General features: G+C 45.4%; 1 protein-coding gene across 1 annotated transcript in view; it reads left to right on the plus strand.

Annotated features, from left to right (window-relative positions):
* Window positions 1–17659, plus strand: part of Gabrr2 (gamma-aminobutyric acid type A receptor subunit rho2) — a 32523-nt gene extending 14864 nt beyond the window's left edge. Inside the window, exons 3-9 of the mRNA XM_070010944.1 lie at window positions 3561–3628; window positions 6136–6359; window positions 7348–7430; window positions 7621–7761; window positions 12403–12555; window positions 13775–13971; window positions 16670–17659. Coding sequence (XP_069867045.1) covers window positions 3561–3628; window positions 6136–6359; window positions 7348–7430; window positions 7621–7761; window positions 12403–12555; window positions 13775–13971; window positions 16670–16981 — 1178 coding nt within the window. The 3' untranslated portion in view covers window positions 16982–17659. The remainder of the gene's footprint in view (window positions 1–3560; window positions 3629–6135; window positions 6360–7347; window positions 7431–7620; window positions 7762–12402; window positions 12556–13774; window positions 13972–16669) is intronic.
* The last annotated feature ends 2041 nt before the right edge of the window (window positions 17660–19700 follow it).

Raw genomic sequence — 19700 nt, forward strand, 5'->3', positions numbered from 1 at the left:
GAGTGGAATGCCATTGGAGAGTTTTTATCATTTTGAGTGACACTACATGCTGCTGAGCTTTTTCCATGTACTACCTTGCATGGCAGAATGATGGCGCTATTGAGAAAGTCCTTCACATGATAATCCTTTGAATACTTGAAGACTATTGCTACAGTTCCTTAATTTTGCAAGGTCCATCTTGCATACCCTTCAACAGTTCCTAGTCAAGTATGGCCATGAAGACACCACCCCACAGTGGCCCATGCTGGTGTCTGAAAGTTTCTCTTCACATGTGGTTGGCTCAAGCATAGCCCAGGGCAATCATTCCTCTATTGTTCTAGATGCCTGTGAAGGTATTTTTGTTCCTTCAAAGCTATGTTATTAATATCCAAGTGAATGTACATACATATTCTCCCCACCTCACTACTCAGACTATTTTGTAATGTGTTCTCTTTTATAGCTACATATTTACCTTGATATCATGCTGCTGTAGTCTTTTGTACTTTGAATTTTTAAACTTAGGAATATATCAGAGATCTCTCCTTATCAATTTATAAAGACCTTCATATATATATATATATATGGTGACAGGAGTTGAATACAAGTCTTTTTGATCTTAGATGGTGCTATACTACTTGGACCATACTTCCAGTCTGGTATTTTGCTGGCTAATTGGAGATAAAGCCTTGTGGATTTTTCTGACTGGGCTGGCTTTGTATTATGATCCTCCAGGTCTCAGCCTTCTGGATAGCTAGGATTATAGGCATAAGCCACTGGTGCCCAGCTCTATATTTTTTTAAACAGTTGCTTACTATTTCATTGTACGGCTTTGCCATCCATACCTTATGTGACTAATATAATCATCATCATCATCATTATTATTTGTTGGTCATGGGGCTCAAACTCTGGACTTGGGCATTATCCCTGCGCTCTTCAACTCAAGGTGAGCACTCTACCACTTGAGCCACAGTGCCACTTCTGGTATTCTAGTGGTTAATTGGAGATAAGAGTCTCACGGACTTTTCTGCCGGGGCTGGCTTTGAACCATGATCCTCGGATCTCAGCCTCCTCAGTAGCTAGGATTACAGGTGTGAGCCACCAGCGCCCAGCTGATGTCATTATTTTGAATAATGACATTTTAAATAATGACTAATGTCATTATTCAAGAATTAAACAATATTTGTTTCTAGTATTTTGCTATGACAAACCATATGCACATTGATTATTTTTCCTATTTTTCTCCCCTTCTCTTCCTTCCCTTCTCTTCCCCTCCCCTTTCTTCCCTTCCCTTCCCTCCTCCTTTTTCCTTTTCTCCCCTTCCCTCTCCTCCTTCCCCTTTCTTTCCTTTTTTTTCTCTTTTTCCTTTCCTTTTTCTTTTTATTAACTGTTGCAAATTATCAAAGGAATGCAAGGCTTAGAGCACAGCAAAGTGTGCCTGTGTGGCTTTAATCAAGCTCTTCATGAATACAGTGGGCTTCTGTGGATTCCTGACAATGGTTTTTCAGACCTCATTTCTCCCGATCTATCTTATCACAAAGTTTCTCCTTAAAAGGACAGCTGGAGCTGTGGAGAACAAGTCAGGCCCAAGAGCCTTGGCACAGTAAGAGACGCTACACACTGATAGCATTTATCTGGCACATGCCTGAACCAGACAGCTCCTGGTTGAACACTCCACACATTGTGTGAAAAGCAGGCCACTGGAGAGTGCATCCAAAGAGGGCAGTCATTCTGATGTGTCTCTGATGGCTCTTAGAGCCATGTAGCAGGTCACCTGCAGTACACATTAGAAAAAGGCAATTGGCTGGGGTGTGGCTCAAGTGGTAGAGCATCTGTCTACCTAGCAAGTGTAAGGCCCTGAGTTCAAACCCCACTACCATACACATTAAGGAAAAAAAAGAAAAGAAAAGAAGAAGGCAATGAAGGTGTAAGAGGAGGGAGGCACGTTTCCACAGGAAGCAGCGCTGTCCAGGGCTTCAGAGCCCAACTCCGGGCTGTTTAACATCTCAGATTAAGAAGGGTGCAGAAGGTGAGGTAACTAGCCAGGTCCTGTTCCTGGGGGTGGGGGGGTGGGCTATGCTGGGAGCCCACAGCACTGTGAGAATGTGGCACCTGAAACACGCCTAGAAAGGGGCTCAGACATGCCCTGGAGTTGAAGCCACTAGGGGGCAGGGAACAGTGCCCCCTACACAATGGTCCTTCAAAGCACCCCTGGGGCTGAGGAATTATGGCTGTCAGAGCAGAGGTTTCTTTTGGGTCCTGACCTAAGCCATCAATAAGGTACACAGGACATTAGAAAGATCAACTTCCTGATTTATGTATCTGCAACACCCCCTCAGCCCCCATTCCCACCCCCCCCCACATAACATTCATAATAATGAAAGGCTTGGGTGCTGTCCCTGAGCTCTTCAGCTCAAGGCAAGCACTCTACTGCTTGAGCCACAGCACCACTTCCAGATTTCTAGTGGTTTATTGGAGAAAAGAGTCTCATGAACTTTTCTGCCCGGGCTGGCTTTGAACCGCAGTCCTCAGATCTCAGCCTCCTGAGTAGCTAGGATTACAGGTGTGAGACACCAGCTAAAACATTTTTTTTTTGAAGATCTACTTCTTCCCTTAATTATTAGCTGAAAGGAAAAAGAAAAGGAAGCAATTGTGCTCATTTACTTTCATGTTTAAGAGGACAAAATGTATTTTCTCAGCCTTTTAGTTCCTACTTAATACTTGCCAGGGGGTCTTGTCCTCTTCCCTGCCTCCGTCTAAGTCCCTTTGGAGTCTTCTCATTCCAGAAGACCCAGGCTCGCCTTGTCCGCTCACTGAGGCTCTCCTGACTTCTCTGAGCACAGCAGGCAGGGTGTTCCTACTGCCGCACCGCCTGGTCAGGGCCCGCAGGCTCAGGGGCAGTGCGCTGCCACATCACAATGCCTCTTCCTGAATGCTCAGCTGACAAGCCAGAAACATTTATTTTTTCACTGTAAATATAAGGACATTTGTCAATATGTTCAATGAATATAAATTTTTGTTTTTATCCTTTCTAGTGTGTGTGTGTGTGTGTGTGTGTGTGTGTGTGTGTGTGTGTGTGTGTGTGTGTGTGTGTGTGTGTGTGTGTGTGTGTGTGTGTGTGTGTGTGTAAAATCAGCCAGGCACCAGGGGCTCAAATCTCTATTCCTAGTTACTCAGAAGTCTGAGACCTGGAGAATCAAGGCTCAAGACCAATCAGAGGGGAAAATGTCCTCAAGATTCCCTCTGCAAATTAACTGGCAAAAAGTAGGGCTGGAGGCATGGCTCAATCGGGCAAGCAAATTAGTCAAATATGGGCCTTGAGTTCAAAACTTGGTACCAGCAAACAAACAAACATCCACCTTGACCCCAGAACAATGTATAGAACGTGCATAGTCTGACTTCAGTGCTAAAGAAAAACTCAGGCACCCCACATATCAGAGACTAGTTGAAACCCCTTCCCTCCTCTCCCCAGCCCTGCATCTCCCATAATTTGGATCCTCTGCCTCACTGCAGCCCTGGCTGCCCTGGGGGAGGTGTTGGCAGGAAGGAACAGGCCTTAACCAGCTGTCTCTGCTCTCCTACAGGCCCTGCCATCCCAGTGGGCGTGGACGTACAGGTGGAGAGTCTGGACAGCATCTCTGAGGTGGACATGGTATGCACCCTGCCCTGGGCTGGAAGCCTTCAGGAGAGAGCATGTGACAGGATGCTGAGAACTGGGGGCATGGGGCCCTCAGGGGTGCGGGCTGTGACTGGGTTGGGGGCGGGGGAGGGAGTGGTGGCTGCTGGTGACAAGACAGGTGCTTGGGAGCTGGCTGTAGAATGGCATTCACAAGCTTCAAGAATTGGTTACATGAGGGCTGGGAATGTGGCTCAGTGGTAGAGTGCTAGCCTAGCATGTATGAAGCCCTGGGTTCGATTCCTCACTACCACGTAAGTAGAAAAAGCTGGAAGTGGTGTTTGTGTTAAGTGGTAGAGTGCTAGCCTTGAACAAAAGAAGCTCAGGGACAATACCCAGGTTCTAAGTTCAAGCCCCAGGAATGGCAAAAAAGAAAACAAAAGAATTGGTTAAATGAAGGCTCATAGGCCCATTCATACTCTCTGCCATCAGAATTTCTGGGAGTTCTGACATCAGAACATAGCCTCAAGGGAGGCAAAATGAACCACCATGCTTGGAGGAGTTGTTGGCAGTAGACGTTTGGATGGAAACTTCAGTTGGGAGCTCAGCTCCCCTTGTACTGGTTGGATGTTTGAACCTTGTGTCAGTACTCTCCTATGTTCTGGCAATGGCAGGGCCCCACTGTGGCAGTGGCAGGGCACTCCGTTTCTTCCCTACCACACCTGACTATCCTGCAGGGGCTCACTTCTGAGGGCAGCGCCCCCTCCATGGCCCCAGCTCTTCCTGTTCTGTGCAGTATTCCTTTCCAGCTTTCTGGCTACAAGCTGCTTCCGTATTCCTCCTGCACGCTCTCGGTCTGGCCCTCCCAGGCTGTCTCCCTTGAGAGAAGACTTCTTCAAAGAGCTTTCCTGGACCACCTGCTCTACAGGATCTCTGTTTTTCCTTGCTAGACCACATCATCCATTGTAATTGTGCTAGAGATTTAGCTTGGGGTTTTCTTGTATGTGATTGTTTCCCATACTTGGCTATCAGTCCATACATCTTTTTATCTTGTCTCTATCATGTGTGGGACCACTGTGGGGGGGGGCTCAAACTATGTGGAATGAATAAACACAAAAGGGGGCATCCAGAGTGTGGAGGAAGTTTCTTGCTGTTTGTTTTTTAGAGCTGAAGGTCAAACCCAGGGCCCCGAGCTCCCTAGACCTTGAGCTCCCTAAACCAGGCTCTCTGCCATTCAGCTACACCCCTGCCTTTCCCTAGCTCTTAACTGACTCAGTCCGTCACAGCTGATAAGATACAAAGGTGCCAACATCTGGTAAGGATGCTGTCCAGTGTGAAGGGTGCAGATGTGGTCGATGAATGCACTAAGGGCCAGGATCAGTTAAGGACCAACATCCGTGTGCAGCACAACTTCAGTGCTGGTTCTCCCTGAGCCTTCATCTCGGTCCACCAGAAGCTAGTTCTCTAGTTCTCCTTCTTACACCTGCTCCCCAAGGAGGTCTTCTAGGTAGCTTGTTAGCCCTTTGAACCTTGTGTCTTAGTTCTAGCTATGGCATCAGGGCCAAATTCTTGATTTAAGGTATTATATATATAGGCATGGAGTCTGTTTGTAATGCGATAAGCTTCTAGGTGGAGCTCATCGTCGGCATTGTGCTGTCTATGCTCATCTCTCTATTTTTTTCCATTTAGAAAATACTGCTTTAAGCCAGGCACTGGTGGCTCATGCTGGTAATCCTAGCTACTCAGGAGACTGAGATCTGAGAATTGCGTTCAAAGCCAGCTCAGGCAAGAAAGTCAGTGAGACTCATATCTCCAGTTAACCACCAGAAAACCAGAAATGGCACTGTGGCCCAAAGTAATAGAGCACTAACCTTGAGCTGAAGAGCTGAGAGAGAGTGCCCAGGCCCAGAGTTCAAATCCCACAACTGGCAAAAAAGAAAAAGAAAAAGAAAAAAAACACTGCTTTAATATGCTGGGGATCCAACCTAGGACCTTGAGTGGTCTACCACTGAACTATGTCCTCAGCCCTCATCTAGTGAACATTTATGAAGCTCCTACCTTGCCAGGCATTACATGTAATGGTGAATGGGAAATTCAGTGTGGGCATGGCTCAGCTCTGCCTTCAAGGATCTTACAAATCTGACAGTAGAAACATATTCAGAAAGGCAGTTGACTTTTCAGCTCTCTTACTGCAATGGAATGATTAGATGGGTGGGGAAGGAGCCATGTGGATGCAGGTTCTAGTAAGAAAGAGCAGGACTTGGGGGAAAATCTTGTCCTGCTGCCCAGCAGACCAGACTGCTGGCCGGACAGCTGGAGTTTCCATTTACAAAGCTCGGTTTCTGGCCCTGACTTCATGATGTTCAAAGCTTAAAGCCACTCTCTGATGGCAGCAGGGCTGTCACATGGGCCGTGTGCCCAGGGCTATGGAGCTATCTCCTCCTACTCTAGAGGCTAGACCTGGGTGTCTGGTGCAGTGGAGGATGGTGGGTTCATCGAGGAAGGGAGGTCTCTCAGTCTGGTCTCTCCCTGGGCTCTCACAGGACTTCACCATGACGCTGTACCTGCGGCATTACTGGAAGGACGAGAGGCTGGCCTTCCCTAGCACCAGCAACAAGAGCATGACATTCGATGGCCGGCTGGTGAAGAAGATCTGGGTCCCTGATGTCTTTTTTGTTCACTCCAAAAGGTCATTCACTCATGACACCACCACTGACAACATCATGCTAAGGGTATTCCCAGATGGCCACGTGCTGTACAGCATGAGGTAACTGTCCAGAGGGCTGTCGTTCCCTGGTTCAACGCCATTCCAATATGGAAGGTTTGTCCCTTTGGTCCTGAAGTGTTCAGCACAATGGATGGGTCTGTGGGACGGCCTTTTGATAGCAGTCAGAATTGGCTAAAGATGAAACAGGTATGCTGACAGGTGGTGATTTCCTCCTCATTACTGGGATGAAGGCTACTTCAACCTCAATGAGTAGATGGTGGCCATGACTTATGTATTTTATATCCCGAGAGACTATGACTCTAGTTGACTGGCAATAAAGATTTAAAATATAGTAACAGCTAGATGCCAATGGCTTCCACCTATAATGCTAGTGACTCAGGAGGCTGAGATCTGAGGATCATGGTTCAATGCCAGGCTGGGCAAGGAAGGCTATGATACTCTGATCTCCAATTAATCACCCAAAAGTTGGAAATGGAGGTATGATTCAAATGGTAGAGTGCTGGCCTTGAGTGAAAAAGCCAAGTGAGAGCATGAGGCCCTGTGTTCATGCCCCAGTACTAACATGACACGTGTACACACACACACACACACACACACACACACACACACACACACACACACACGTCATTACTTCAGATTGGCTTCTACAGTAACTTCAGTATTTTAAGTCTCATTGTACGTCTTCCTAGCCCACTTGTATAGTCCAGCAGAATTAAATGGTAATACTAGGCACTTCCTAGCTTTGGGTTGAAGGATGGTGGCAGGTACAAGAGGTCAGGTGTTCACAGAAGCTGGGGAAGGGGGACAGCAGTCCAGTAGAAGGGACATAGTGAAGCATTAAGACCACACAGCAGGCAAAGCTCTAGCAGATGAGGACTGGCAACTTGCTCACGTGTGTTTCCAATGTCAGAAGTAGGCTGGAGGAGGCAGCTGCTCTGGGCTATGTGCTGCATGCAGCCCTTGCTCTGGGCAGACGCATGAGCTAGTAACTCAGTGCCAAGCCAACACATGCATTTTGGTTGTGTAGGATTACAGTCACAGCCATGTGCAACATGGACTTCAGCCACTTTCCTTTGGACTCCCAGACCTGCTCTTTGGAGCTGGAGAGCTGTAAGTAGCAGTGACTTTTGTTCCTTTCATTCCCTTATTTCTTGTCCAATGTTGTGCCATTTTGGAAACCCTGAGTCTTAATAGTGAAAGCAGTCTTAACGCCACTTTACTCTGGCATAGGATTTCTTTGTTGCTTCACCTGGTTAAGAGGCAGAGGAGTTAAATTCACTTTATTTGCTTCCCCTCAAAGATGCATATACAGATGAAGACTTAATGCTGTATTGGAAGAATGGCGATGAATCCCTGAAAACAGATGAGAAGATCTCCTTGTCCCAGTTTCTGATTCAGAAGTTTCACACGACTTCCAGACTGGCCTTCTACAGCAGCACCGGTAGCTAACTTTTGCACATTCTGATTCAAATGTGGAAGAAAATGCATTAGAGCCTGGTGCTGGTGGCTCATGCCTGTAATCCTAGCAACTCAGGAAGCTGAGATCTAAGGATCATGGTTCAAAGCCAGCCCGGGCAAGAAAGTCCATGAGACTTTTTTTTTTTTTTTTAAGTTGTCAAAATACCGTATAGAGGGGTTACAATTACATGGGCAAGATAATGAGTACATTTCTTTCCTTTTTTGGGGGGGGGGTCCGGTAGTGGGCCTGAACTCTGGGCCTGGGCGCTGTCCCTCAGCTCTTCAGCTCAAGGCTAGCGCTCTACCACCTGAGCCACAGCACCACTTCTGGCTTTTTTCTTTTTGCTTATGTGGTGCTAAGGAATCGAACCCAGGGCCTCAAGCATGCAAGGCAAGTGCTCTACCACTGAGCCACCTTCCCAGCCCCATGAGTACATTTCTTATCAAGCATTGCTGCCTCCTCCTTTGTTTCCCCTTCCCATCTCTTACCATCTCCACCCCCTTCCGCCCTCCCCCCAAAAAAGTTGTAAAGTTCGTTTTTCTTTTTTTTCTTTTGTTGGTCATGGGGCTTGAACCCTGGGCCTGAGCACTGTCCCTCAGCTCTTCAGCTCAAGGCGAGCGCTCTACCACTTGAGCTACAGCGCCACTTCAAGTTTTCTGGTGGTTTATTGGAGATAAGAGTTTCACGGAGTTTCCTGCCCTAGCTGACTTTGAACCACAATCCTCAGATCTCAGCTTCCTGAGTAGCTAGGATTACAGGCGTGAGGCACCAGCGCCCAGTAATGAAGTTCGTTTTTCGACATAACGACTTCTACATCTCATTGTTGCAGTGGGTCCACCTGTATCCCTATTTAAACGATTTGTTTTTTCCCTTCCCCTCCACAAATTATACTAACATCAAAGCATGAGACTCTTATCTCCAATAAACCACCAGAAAACCGGAAGTGGTATGGTGGCTCAAGTGGTAGAGCACTCGCCTTGAACTTAAGAGCCTAGGGATAGTGCCCAGGCCCAGAGTTCAAACCCAATGACCAACAAAAAAAAAAAAAAAAGCATTAGAATTCTACAGCCTTAGCCTCTCTACATTACTAAAAGAATGCAGAGTCCCAAAATATAATTAGCACTTAAAAATAAAAGGAGAGGGGGCTAGGAAGGTGGCTCAGTGGTAGAGTGCTTGCCTAGCTTACATGAAGCTCTGGGTTCGATTCCTCAGCACCACATAAGCAAAAAAAGCTGGAAGTGGTGCTGTGGCTCAAGCGGTAGAGCACTAGCCTTAAGCTGAAGAGCTGAAGGACAGCGCCCAGGCCCAGAGTTCAGGCCCCACGACCGGCAAAAAATAAAATAAAAATAAAAATAAATTAAAATAAATTAAAATTTAAAAAAAGGAGAGTGAGAGAAGGGAGAGGAGGGCTATCTTCTAAGATCTCACCCCTAGAGGTAACACAACTTAGCAAGCACCATATACAAGACATTTTGTTTTAACTTTGCAATTAGTTAAGGATAAAAAACATATTTTCCTTCCTTCCTTACTTCCCTCCCTCTTCCCTTTCTCCCTCCCTCCCTCCCTCCCTCCCTCCCTCTCTCCCTTCTTCCCTCCCTCCCTCCCTTCCTTCCTCCCTCCCTTCGTTCCTCCCTCCCTCCCTCCCTTCGTTCCTTCGTTCCTTCGTTCCTTCGTTCCTTCCTCCCTCCCTCCCTCCCTCCCTCCCTCCCTCCCTCCCTCCCTTCCTTCCTTCCTTCCTTCCTTTCTTCCTTCCTCCCTTCCTTCCTTCCATCCTTTCCCTTTCCTTTCTTCCCTCCCTGACCACCCACCACGCCCCAAGTGCTAGGGATTAAGCCCAGAGCCTCCCTCATGTCAGGCAAGCATACTCTGAATTAAGAGTTGCTTCTAGAGCTGAGGGACAGCGCTCATGCCCAGAGTTCAGGCCCCACGACCGGACCCCCTCCCCCCCCAAAAAAAGAGTTGCTTCTATCCCTTTTGTTTTACATTTTGTTTAGAGATACAACCTCCAGAACTTTGCCTAGGCCAGCCTTGAACTTTTGATCTTCCCATTTGCCTCCCCAGTAACTGAGATTATGGAAGTGTGCCACCATGCCTAGCTCTATATGATTCTATGATCTGATTTGCAGTTTAACAGCTTTCCAAGGAAATATAGTTACTACTTATAGCAAGGCCATGATAGGGATTGAATTCAGGACTTTGTGCATACTAACTATATAATCTACCCCTAAGTATATTCCTTTTTTTTTTTTTTTTAACCTAGGGCCATGTTTGAAGTTTTAAAAGGATCCTTTTGCCAATTCCCCCATACCTCACCTTTTAACTCATGGATTCATGAGTATGGAAGACTGAGTGAGTGAAACAACTAGAATTTACTCTCACAGCTCAGGAGGCCAGAGGTGTGAGGGCCGTGTTCCCTGTGACTTTTCCTGCTCTCCAGCCTCTGTGTCGCCAGAAGTCCTTGGCCTCCTTGGCTGTGGCTGCATGACTGTTGTTGCTCTGTCATCACATGGTGACCCTGTGTCTAAGTGTCCTCATGTGATGTTCTCTGGGCTTCTAGGTCTACATTTCCCTCTTCTGACAGGGCATCAGTCATTGGATTGGGGCCTCCCTAATCCAGCATGACCTCAGTACCTTGATTACAGATACCTGCCGAGCTGCAAATAAAGTCACTTTTACAGGTCCTGGGAGTTAGGACATCCACATATCTTTTTAGGGAACACAGTTCCACCCACATCAGCTGGGTTGGAAACCCCAGTAGGTCTTGTTTCATTGCTCTTTATCCCAACACTGAACAGCCTGAGCCCTTCAGTGGGAGGCTTTGAGCTTCTTCCAGCTTCTGCACAGACATAATGGCTGGTCCCCCTGCTCTACCTACACTTCTCTGTCAAAAGCATCGCACACTGGAGGGGTGTGAGCCCTGCCAATGCTGTGCTCATGACAGGACATCCCCAGGCCTGAGCTGGATATGCCCATGGCCCTCACCTCCAACTTTCTCTTTCACCCTGGTATGTGTTCACATGACTTTCTTAGCAAGTTCAAATCAACAAAGCCATTATTGAGTCTCTTATATAACCTCTATTATGTGCCACTGTCTTAACTATGTTGTATGATTTTACTAATTTCTACCCAACACATCTATGGTGTTAGGTATTTATTCCCAGTTTGCAGATGAGGAAACTGAGTCTCAAGGACTAAGCTAGTTACTGAAGGTGCACAGCTGGTAAGGCAAGCAATCTGCCAGAATCACTCTGTGTGCTTGTCTTAGGCATTCTCTATATCAGGATAGCATGCTTGTCTGTTTTGTTTCCCTTCGAGCCTTCCTAGAGTACAGATCAACATGTGTCTTCTACTGTTATTTGCTATGTACCATGTGGAGGCAGTGATCCCATCCAGAAGCATGTAGGTGCAAACTCTCCCCTACCCCTCCAGTGAAGGATATGGAATGAATAATCCTTAATAGCCAGGAAGAGCCTGTACAAACCTAATAAGCAATCTGATTCCCTTGAGGACACCAATTTGAGTAAGGAAAATAAAACCAGCAAGATGGACAGTGACCACCAGATGAGTAAGTTATTATTTCTACCATACTGGAAGACCATCTATTGACACACACCACTGAAAGCAAACAAACCAGAAACTCACTCAGCAGCCAGGTGCCAAACCTTTAGAACCTATCCCATGTCTCCAGCCTTTTCTTATTGACCCAACCCTCCCTTCCTGACTCAGTTCTCACCTTCTACTCTAACAGTAAGGTCTTTGTCCCCTCAAAATGTTGTTCTGAGTGAAGTCTGAAGGCCATCTGCACCCAGCTATCAGAGGAATGAGCTCAGCAAGCAGATCTCTGGGCCCCTGAACACCTAGGGGGTCAGTTGTCAGGCGGCAGAGCTCAGGAAACCTAATGCTTAACAGGTGCTCATCAAACTTGAAAGACCATTGCTCTTAGTCTATGTGGTTCTCTTGGTATAAAGCAGAATGGCAGCTGGACACTCTGGGAGTCTGGCAATCTGTGTTTTAACAAATCCCCCAGGGAGAGACGACACAGGTTTCTGGGTCCCCTCCCATTTCCCATAGTTTCTCTTTAGTAGGTCCTACAAGGGTCCCAAGAATGTGCATTGCTAACAGCTTCCACAGATGCCTTTGCTTCTGGCCAGAAAACACCACTTTGAGAATCACTGCTCTGGGTTAATTTGTCAAATATTGCAGCACATGAGAAATTTTTTTTTAGCAAGATATACATGGCATAGCCATGCCAGTGGCTCACACTTGTAATCCTAGGTATGAATTTGAGGCCAACGCTGACCCTAAAGAATGTAAGGCTCCATCTCAATCAATGAAAACCTAGGCACAGTGGAATATACCTAACATGATGGAGGATTGCAGCCCAAGCTGGCTCAGGCATGCATGCAAGACCCTGTTAGAGAAAGAAGAAAAGCTAAAGGGGATGAAGTATGTCTCAAGCGGGAACCCTGGCCTGGCAAGAATGAGAGAGTTCAAATGCTAGTACTGAAAAAAAAGATACAAATGGCATAAAGATCACCATTTTGAAAAAATGTTAAGTGTACAGTTTTTAAGTATTAGAGATCACTGGCATCAAGTATGTTTACAATGTTATATCTCTTTCAGGTTGGTATAACCGACTTTACATTAACTTCACCTTACATCGCCACATATTCTTCTTCTTGCTCCAAACCTATTTCCCTGCTACCCTGATGGTCATGCTGTCCTGGGTGTCCTTCTGGATCGACCACAGAGCTGTGCCAGCCAGAGTATCATTGGGTAAAGCACTCAGCAAGGCCTGGTAGGGTGGTTATTTTTTTCAACTGATCAGTAGGTAAAGGAGAGATAAAGTCAACTTTCAGAGGTCTTACCTGATGGGCTGTTGGAGGCAGAAAGGGGAACATTTGACCTACCTTTTGCCCACCATTCAGATAATGCTTCAGTTTCCTCTACTACACTATGAAAACCTCTGTGAGTTCAAATGACAGTCACTTGGGTTGTATCCATTCAGAAAGTCATAGCCTATTTGGGGTACAGACTTCCCCAACTCGTGGTATTGGAGCTCAGTACTTAGGTAAATAAGAAGATTCTTCAAATATCAAAATTTGATTGTGTAAATACTAAACTTTCGGTAACTGGCCTTGTTTACACAGCCTGAGGGTTTGGAGGCAGGGCCTAAAGTCTATGATTTCTTGATTTCAGAGAAGGGAAATTTTAGCTGCATTGTTGAGAGCTGCGTTTTTAGCCCTTTCCAGATCCTGAATTCCAGAGTGAGACTTTATTACCCATTTTTGTGATTTGGTCAGCTTGAGCCCCGAGAATTGATTTGGTCAGCTATAGTCCCAGGAATTAGGAGGGCTTCACAGCAAAGGCTCAGTGGGACAGAAAGTAGCATGGTAGGCCTTCTGTGAACTTCTACGGTCTTCAGGGATATAATAAGTGTTTGTTTTTTCCTTTTTTTTGGTCAGTCCTAGGGCTTGAACTCAGGGCCTAGGTGCTGCTCCTGAGCTTTTTTGCTCAGGGCTTGCACTCTCTAACTTGATCCACAGCTCCACTTCTGACTTTTTAGTGCCTACTTGGATAAGAATCTCAAACTTTTTTTGCCTAGGCTGGCTTGGCACCGTGATCCTCAGACCTCTGAGTAGCTAAGATTGCAGGCATAGTCACCGGCACGCAGCTCTGCTGGTTCCTTAATGTTCCTTTAAAGTTTGCCAAAGTCAGATTTCGAGTCCCACATCAGAGTCAGGACTTGCTGAAGCATTACTCACCTGTCACCAACAAAGAAGGCCAGCCTTCCCAGCTACCTGCAAGAAGGATCAGGGGCAATAAATGAGGTAGTGTGTGGGGCGACAGACCAGGCTGCCTAGGATGCAGATCCTTGTACCAGAAAGAGATGCATCTGGGGAATTTAGGATCCAGAGTGTGGAATTGTAATTCTGGGAGAGGTGTGCGCAGCGCTAGCTGCTGTTCGCAGGGGAACTGAGACTGGGTTTTGCAGGAATCATGACGGTGCTGACCATGTCCACCATCATCACGGGAGTAAACAGCTCCATGCCCCGCGTGTCCTACATCAAGGCCGTGGACATCTACCTGTGGGTCAGCTTCGTGTTTGTGTTCCTTTCGGTGCTGGAATACGCAGCCGTCAACTACCTGACCACCGTGCAGGAGTGGAAGGAACGGAAGCTGCGGGAAAAGGTAACATAAAGGGTCAGGTGCTTGGGGAGGAGGGGGGAGGCTGGGAAGGGACGTGAAGGGTAAACAAAAGGAGGAGGCTGCAATGCTTGGTAAGAAATGTACGCATTATCCTGCCCATGTAATTGTAACCCCTCTGTAAAACAAAATAAAAATAATTATAAGAAAAAAAAGAAAGAAAGAAAGAAAAAGGGTCAGGTGCTGGGACTGTGGGCAGGTGGGCAGAGTTCCTTCACTTCCTCCTCTATGCCAGGGCTATGCATTGGAAGAGAAGGAGAAGGTTGGTGGGAAAGGACTGGTATGGGAGTAATACATGTAGGAAATAGAGATGTTTGTGTCAAAAGAGGATTGGCCTGTTTTAGAATAGGTGTTACCTTCCACCCAAAGAATCCCAGAAAGCAGAAAGTCTTTACAAAGACAAGTAACAGGAAGTTGGGTTTCAACCCAACTCTGCCACTGACACTGGATTCAATTTTCTCATCTATAAAGAAATGATGACAGAGCCCTCATTCCAGCATCTACAGCATTGTAAGAACCACAGGAGATAGTTTATGGGGAAGTTGTCTTGAGGCTTTTTCTTCCAATCAGGGAAGTGCTGCTTCAGGAATACTGGATAGGTCTCACCTTCACTGCGCCACTATTCTGGTCCTGGCTCAGGCTGATTATCTAGACATGTCTAATGCACCACATGCAGGAACAAACTGAGAATGAAAAAGAAATGTATTTGTCATAGTTTTTGGTATTTCTTGATTCTAACTCCAAATCTTAGGAGACAAGTCTGTTTTCATTTCAGAAAGAATTTCAGTTTAGAACAAAGAAAAGCCCTGTGCCTTATTCTATTAAAATTAATTAACTAAATTACCACCCCCTCTGCCCCAGCAATACCCCTCAGTTTTATAAGTCTGGATATGATTAATTCTAAATATACCTTAGCTAGGCACCAGTGGCTCACAACTGTAATCCAAGCAATTCAAGAGGCTGAGATATGAGGATCATTGTTCAAAGCTAGCCTGAGCAGGAAAGCCTGTGAGTCTGTTATTTCCAATTAACTAGAAACAGCCAGAAGTAGAGATATAGCTGAAGTGATAGAGTGCCAGCCTTGAGCACAAAAGCTTAGGGACAGTACCTGAGTTCAAGCCACCAGCCCTTGTTTTACCCATATCTGGGGCTGGCCATGGCCCACAATCTTTTTTTTAAAAAATTATTTATTGTTATTATAAAGGTGATGTACAAAGGGGTTACAGTTATATGTCAGGTAAAGACTACATTTCTTCTTCTACAATGTCACCCTTTCCCTCGCTCTCTTCCAGTTTTTCCCTCCCATCCTCACTACAGGTTGTATGCTGTAGTTCATTTCAACACAGTGTCTAGTGAGTACCACTGCTGCATTTGTTCACCTTTTGTCCCATCATTTCTGTGCCCACTTACTCTCCCAAAGACAGATAAATGAACAAACAAGACAAAAGGAAAAGAAAACAAAAATGGCAACAAAGAAAAATAACCTCTTATTTCCATTTCCTGGCGTTCATTTTGATAAATATTATTTTATATGATCAGATGCACATAGCTATGGTGCCTTTGTGGACCACACTCTTTCTACTCACCTCTTTAGTAGCTAGGATTACAGGCATGAACCCAACTCTTAACTCATGCAACTTTTTTTTTTCTGTCAGTCATGGGGCTTGAACTCAGGGCTTGGATGCTGCTGTCCGTGAACTTCTTTTGCTCAAGGCTAGCGCTTTACCACTTGGGCCACAGAGCTACTTCCAGCCTTTTCTGAGTAGTTTATTGGAGCTAAAAGTCTCACGGACTTTTCTGCCTAGGCTGGCTTCAAACTGTGATCCTCAGCTCTTAGCCTCCTGAGTAGCTAGGATTATAGGGGTGAACCACTGGTCCCAGGTTAAATCTCTCTCTCTCTCTCTCTCTCTTTCTCCTCTCTCTCTCTTTTTGTTTCTGCATGTGTCTCTCTCTGTCTCTCTCTCTCTCTGTATCTCTGTTTCTGGCTGTCTGCCCAACCCCCTTTGGCAGTGCTGTGATCAAACCTAGGTCCTAATATTGACTATAAGCAAGTGTTCTGCCATTGAGCTATATTCTCAACCCTTTCTAATGTGTCTCGTTTTGTTTTGTTCTTTTTAATTCCTGCACAAAGAAGCAGAATCCTGCAGTAGGATCAGAATATATGGCTTTAAATTCCTGGGTCCAGCTGGGCCTGGTGGCATAGAAATCCTAGAATTTGAGAGGTAGAGAAAGGAAGTTTGAGAGTTTGAGATCAGCCTGGGCTATAGAGCTAAATTCTGTTTTTTAAAAGTACAGCTCCCCCCCCCATCCCAATTCCTGGCTCTGATATGCAGAAGAATTATATCATGGTGGACATGTTCTACAGAGTCACCGGTCTAGGATTAGTTAATTCTGTAGCAAAACTCTCTCGGTTTTGGCCTCAGCAGTTGGGGTGGCCTCCACAGTCATTCTCAATTCTGGCTGTACAGCAGCAGCAGCAGCAGCAGCAGCACCTGGGAGTTTTCACCTAATGAGGCTAGAATGGGGCCTGGGTATGGCTCTGGTGATGCTCACACACCAGGGAGTCACTGACTCAGTGCTGTCTGCAGGTGGTCTTGGTTGATGTCTCTGTACTGCTGAGTAGCTACGGGGCTCTGCGTGTCTCACAAGGCCTCACAGAGCCCTTTGTCTTTGCCGCCTGTAGTTCCCATGCATGTGTGGAATGCTTCATTCAAGAACCATGATGCTGGATGGAAGCTACAGTGAGTCTGAAGCCAACAGCCTGGCTGGGTACCCAAGAAGCCATATTCTGCCAGAAGAGGAAAGGCAAGACAAAATAGTGGTGCACCTGGCCCTGAGCAGTGAGTCCAGCTCCTCCAGGAAGAAGGGGCTTCTCAAGGGCCAGATGGGGCTTCGCCTCTTCCAGAACACCCATGCCATCGATAAATACTCCAGGTTGATATTTCCTGCCTTCTACATATTTTTCAACTTAATCTATTGGTCAGTGTTTTCCTAGGGGCTCCCAGGCTGGGCTCCGGAGAGGACCGGCTGGCCATGTGCCCCACAGCAGACACCACGGGCAGCACCCCTCTGTGTGAGTTCAGGGGGTCTCCAAATGCACTTACCACCAACCTTGTTCACGCTATGTCTGTGTCACACTTTTACTTCTCAACTCAACTTTCTTCTGTTCTTGAGTGTAAATCTATTTAGAAGCATTCCCATCCTATTTAAAAAAAAAAAAAGTGACTCAAATGCTTCCGAAATGTTCTGAGACCCCCATGAAACCTAGAATTCAATTGAGGAGAGAAAAGGAAAATGAAGGACAAGCTTAGGGCATTGTGGGTAGGAAAAAGGAAATCCGGAACAACAATATTATAACAAAAAAACATCTGTGAACGACGCAAGGGGACTTAAGTGCCTACTAGGAAAGGAAAAATCTCAGCTCCTAGAAAGCCAGGCCCAGAGTTCAGGCCACATGACTGATCCCCCGCCCCCTCCAAAAAAGTGCAGTGTAAAAGAGATGAATGGAGGCATCAAGGGGAGCAGAAAATGGAACCAAGGAGACTTTGAGAACATGGAATGGCTCCCCTACAGGCAGGAAGACAGAGGCACAATCATTCATCAGAGATTCTTGCATGATACACTGGTTTTCAAAATATAGTCAAATGTAACATGTACTCATATTTTATGTATTCCTAGGAGAGAAAAGTTACACTAATGATATTATGGCATGTCAATAATTAAAGAATAAATCTTGATTTTTTTAACCAATATTAAATTGTGAAAAATGTTTATGTTAGAACTAAAGCAATGGATACTATAGAAAAAGCTGGTAGTTGGACATATTTTGTTGACATTAAGGGCCCAATGTTTATTAAGTGTTTGTTTTTGAGGCCTGGTTCTGGGAGATGGGATGGTGGCAGATTAATGAATGAGTGGAAACCACCTTCAGTCATTAACAAGCTTACATTACACTAGGTGAGGTTCAAAAGAGGAGAAGAGCAATAGACTTTGACAAGTGCTGTTTGTGGTAAATTTTGACAAATGCACAGTTGCAATTTCAATTACTGGAAGAAATGGGAGGGGACAACATCAGAAAGGGAAAGCTCAGGTGTGTTCAGAGAACCATGCATATACTCTGTAATGTACAAAAAAGACAAGATTGGAAAAGTCAGTCAGGGAAAGGTTTTTGAGCAGAGAAGAAGTAACACTTTGGAAAATCAAGTAACTTGCCAACCATATGAACTGGTGTATTTTCAAACCCTTTACTTGCCATTGATGAAAATCTAAAAATGTTAAAACAAAGTTGGGGAGTTATTGGAAGGAAATTATAAAGGTCCATAGAACAAAAGATAATTTATAGGAAGCAGAGAGGCTGTGGGGACTTACAGATTCAGAAGTGTGATGCCATATGTCCCCTGGACGCTGTCTTCATTCTCACTCACTGTAGTCAAGTTTTCTTCACCTGGCATGTTGGGGGAGGGCAGGGAGAGAGGAAGAGGATAACCCCCCTGACCTCACAGGCCCACCCCGACTTCTCCTCTTGTGACATTAGTGTCAAGGATCCTTTCACTTAGAATAAACCTGGGGAAGGAATTTGACAGGTTTGATCTGGGGCACATACATTTGAAGATGAATCAGAGCTCTGAGCTGTGATTAAGTTTAGAAAGTTAGGAAACTTCTTGCAGAGCTTCTGCATGGCAAAGGACATAGCTACAAGATCAATAGAAAGCCCACGGATTGGGAGAAGATCTTCACTAGCCATACAATGGACAAGGGTCTCATATCTAAAATATACTTGGAACTCAAAAAATTAAATCCCCCAACAACAAATCCTCAAAGAAACAACTGCCCCATAAATAAGTGGGCTAAAGACTTAAAGAGAAACTTCTCTGAAGAGGAAAGAATGGCCAATAGACACATGAAGAAATGCTCAACCTCCCTAGCCATAAAAGAAATGTAAATTAAAACAACATTGAGATACCACCTCACCCCAGTTAGAATGGCAAAAATCAAGAACTCTAATAACAACAGATGCTGGAGGGGATGTGGAGAGAAGGGAACCCTGCATTGTTGGTGGGAGTGTAAACTTGTTCAACCACTTTGGAAAGTAGTATGGAGGTTCTTCAAAAGACTCCACATAGAGCTCCCCTATGACCCAGCAATCCCACTTTTGGGCATTTACCCAAATGTTTACAAACAAGACCACACTAAAACTACCAGCACAACTATGTTTACTGCAGCATTATTTACTATAGCTAAGATATGGAACCAACCCAGATGCCTCTCAGTAGATGAATGGATCAAGAAAATGTGGTATATATACACAATGGAATTCTATGCCTCCATCAGAAAGAATGACATTGCCCCATTTGTTAGGAAATGGGAAGGCTTGGAAAAAATTATATTAAGTGAAGTAAGCCAGGCCCAAAGAAACATGGATCCCATGGTTTCCCTTATTTGCAATATCTAGTTTATGTCTGAGTCGAGCAGAAAAGGTCAGATAAGGTGATGTTAGGGAAATAAACCCTACGATATGTATTCAAATGTTTTTTTTCTTTCATGTGATGGTTTCTAATGCATTTATAAGATTGTTTCTTTGTTGCTTTGTCTGTCCCTCCCTCACAGTATAACCCCTGCTTTCACTGTATTTGATGTCGGTAAAAACAAGTCGTTTAAATAAGGATACAGGTGGACCCGTTGCAACAATGAGAAGTACAAGTTGTTATGTCGAA

This window comes from Dipodomys merriami, unplaced genomic scaffold, assembly GCF_024711535.1.
Source record: "Dipodomys merriami isolate MVZ:Mamm:240054 unplaced genomic scaffold, mDipMer1.0.p SCAF_8, whole genome shotgun sequence".
NCBI classification, from domain to species: domain Eukaryota; kingdom Metazoa; phylum Chordata; class Mammalia; order Rodentia; family Heteromyidae; genus Dipodomys; species Dipodomys merriami.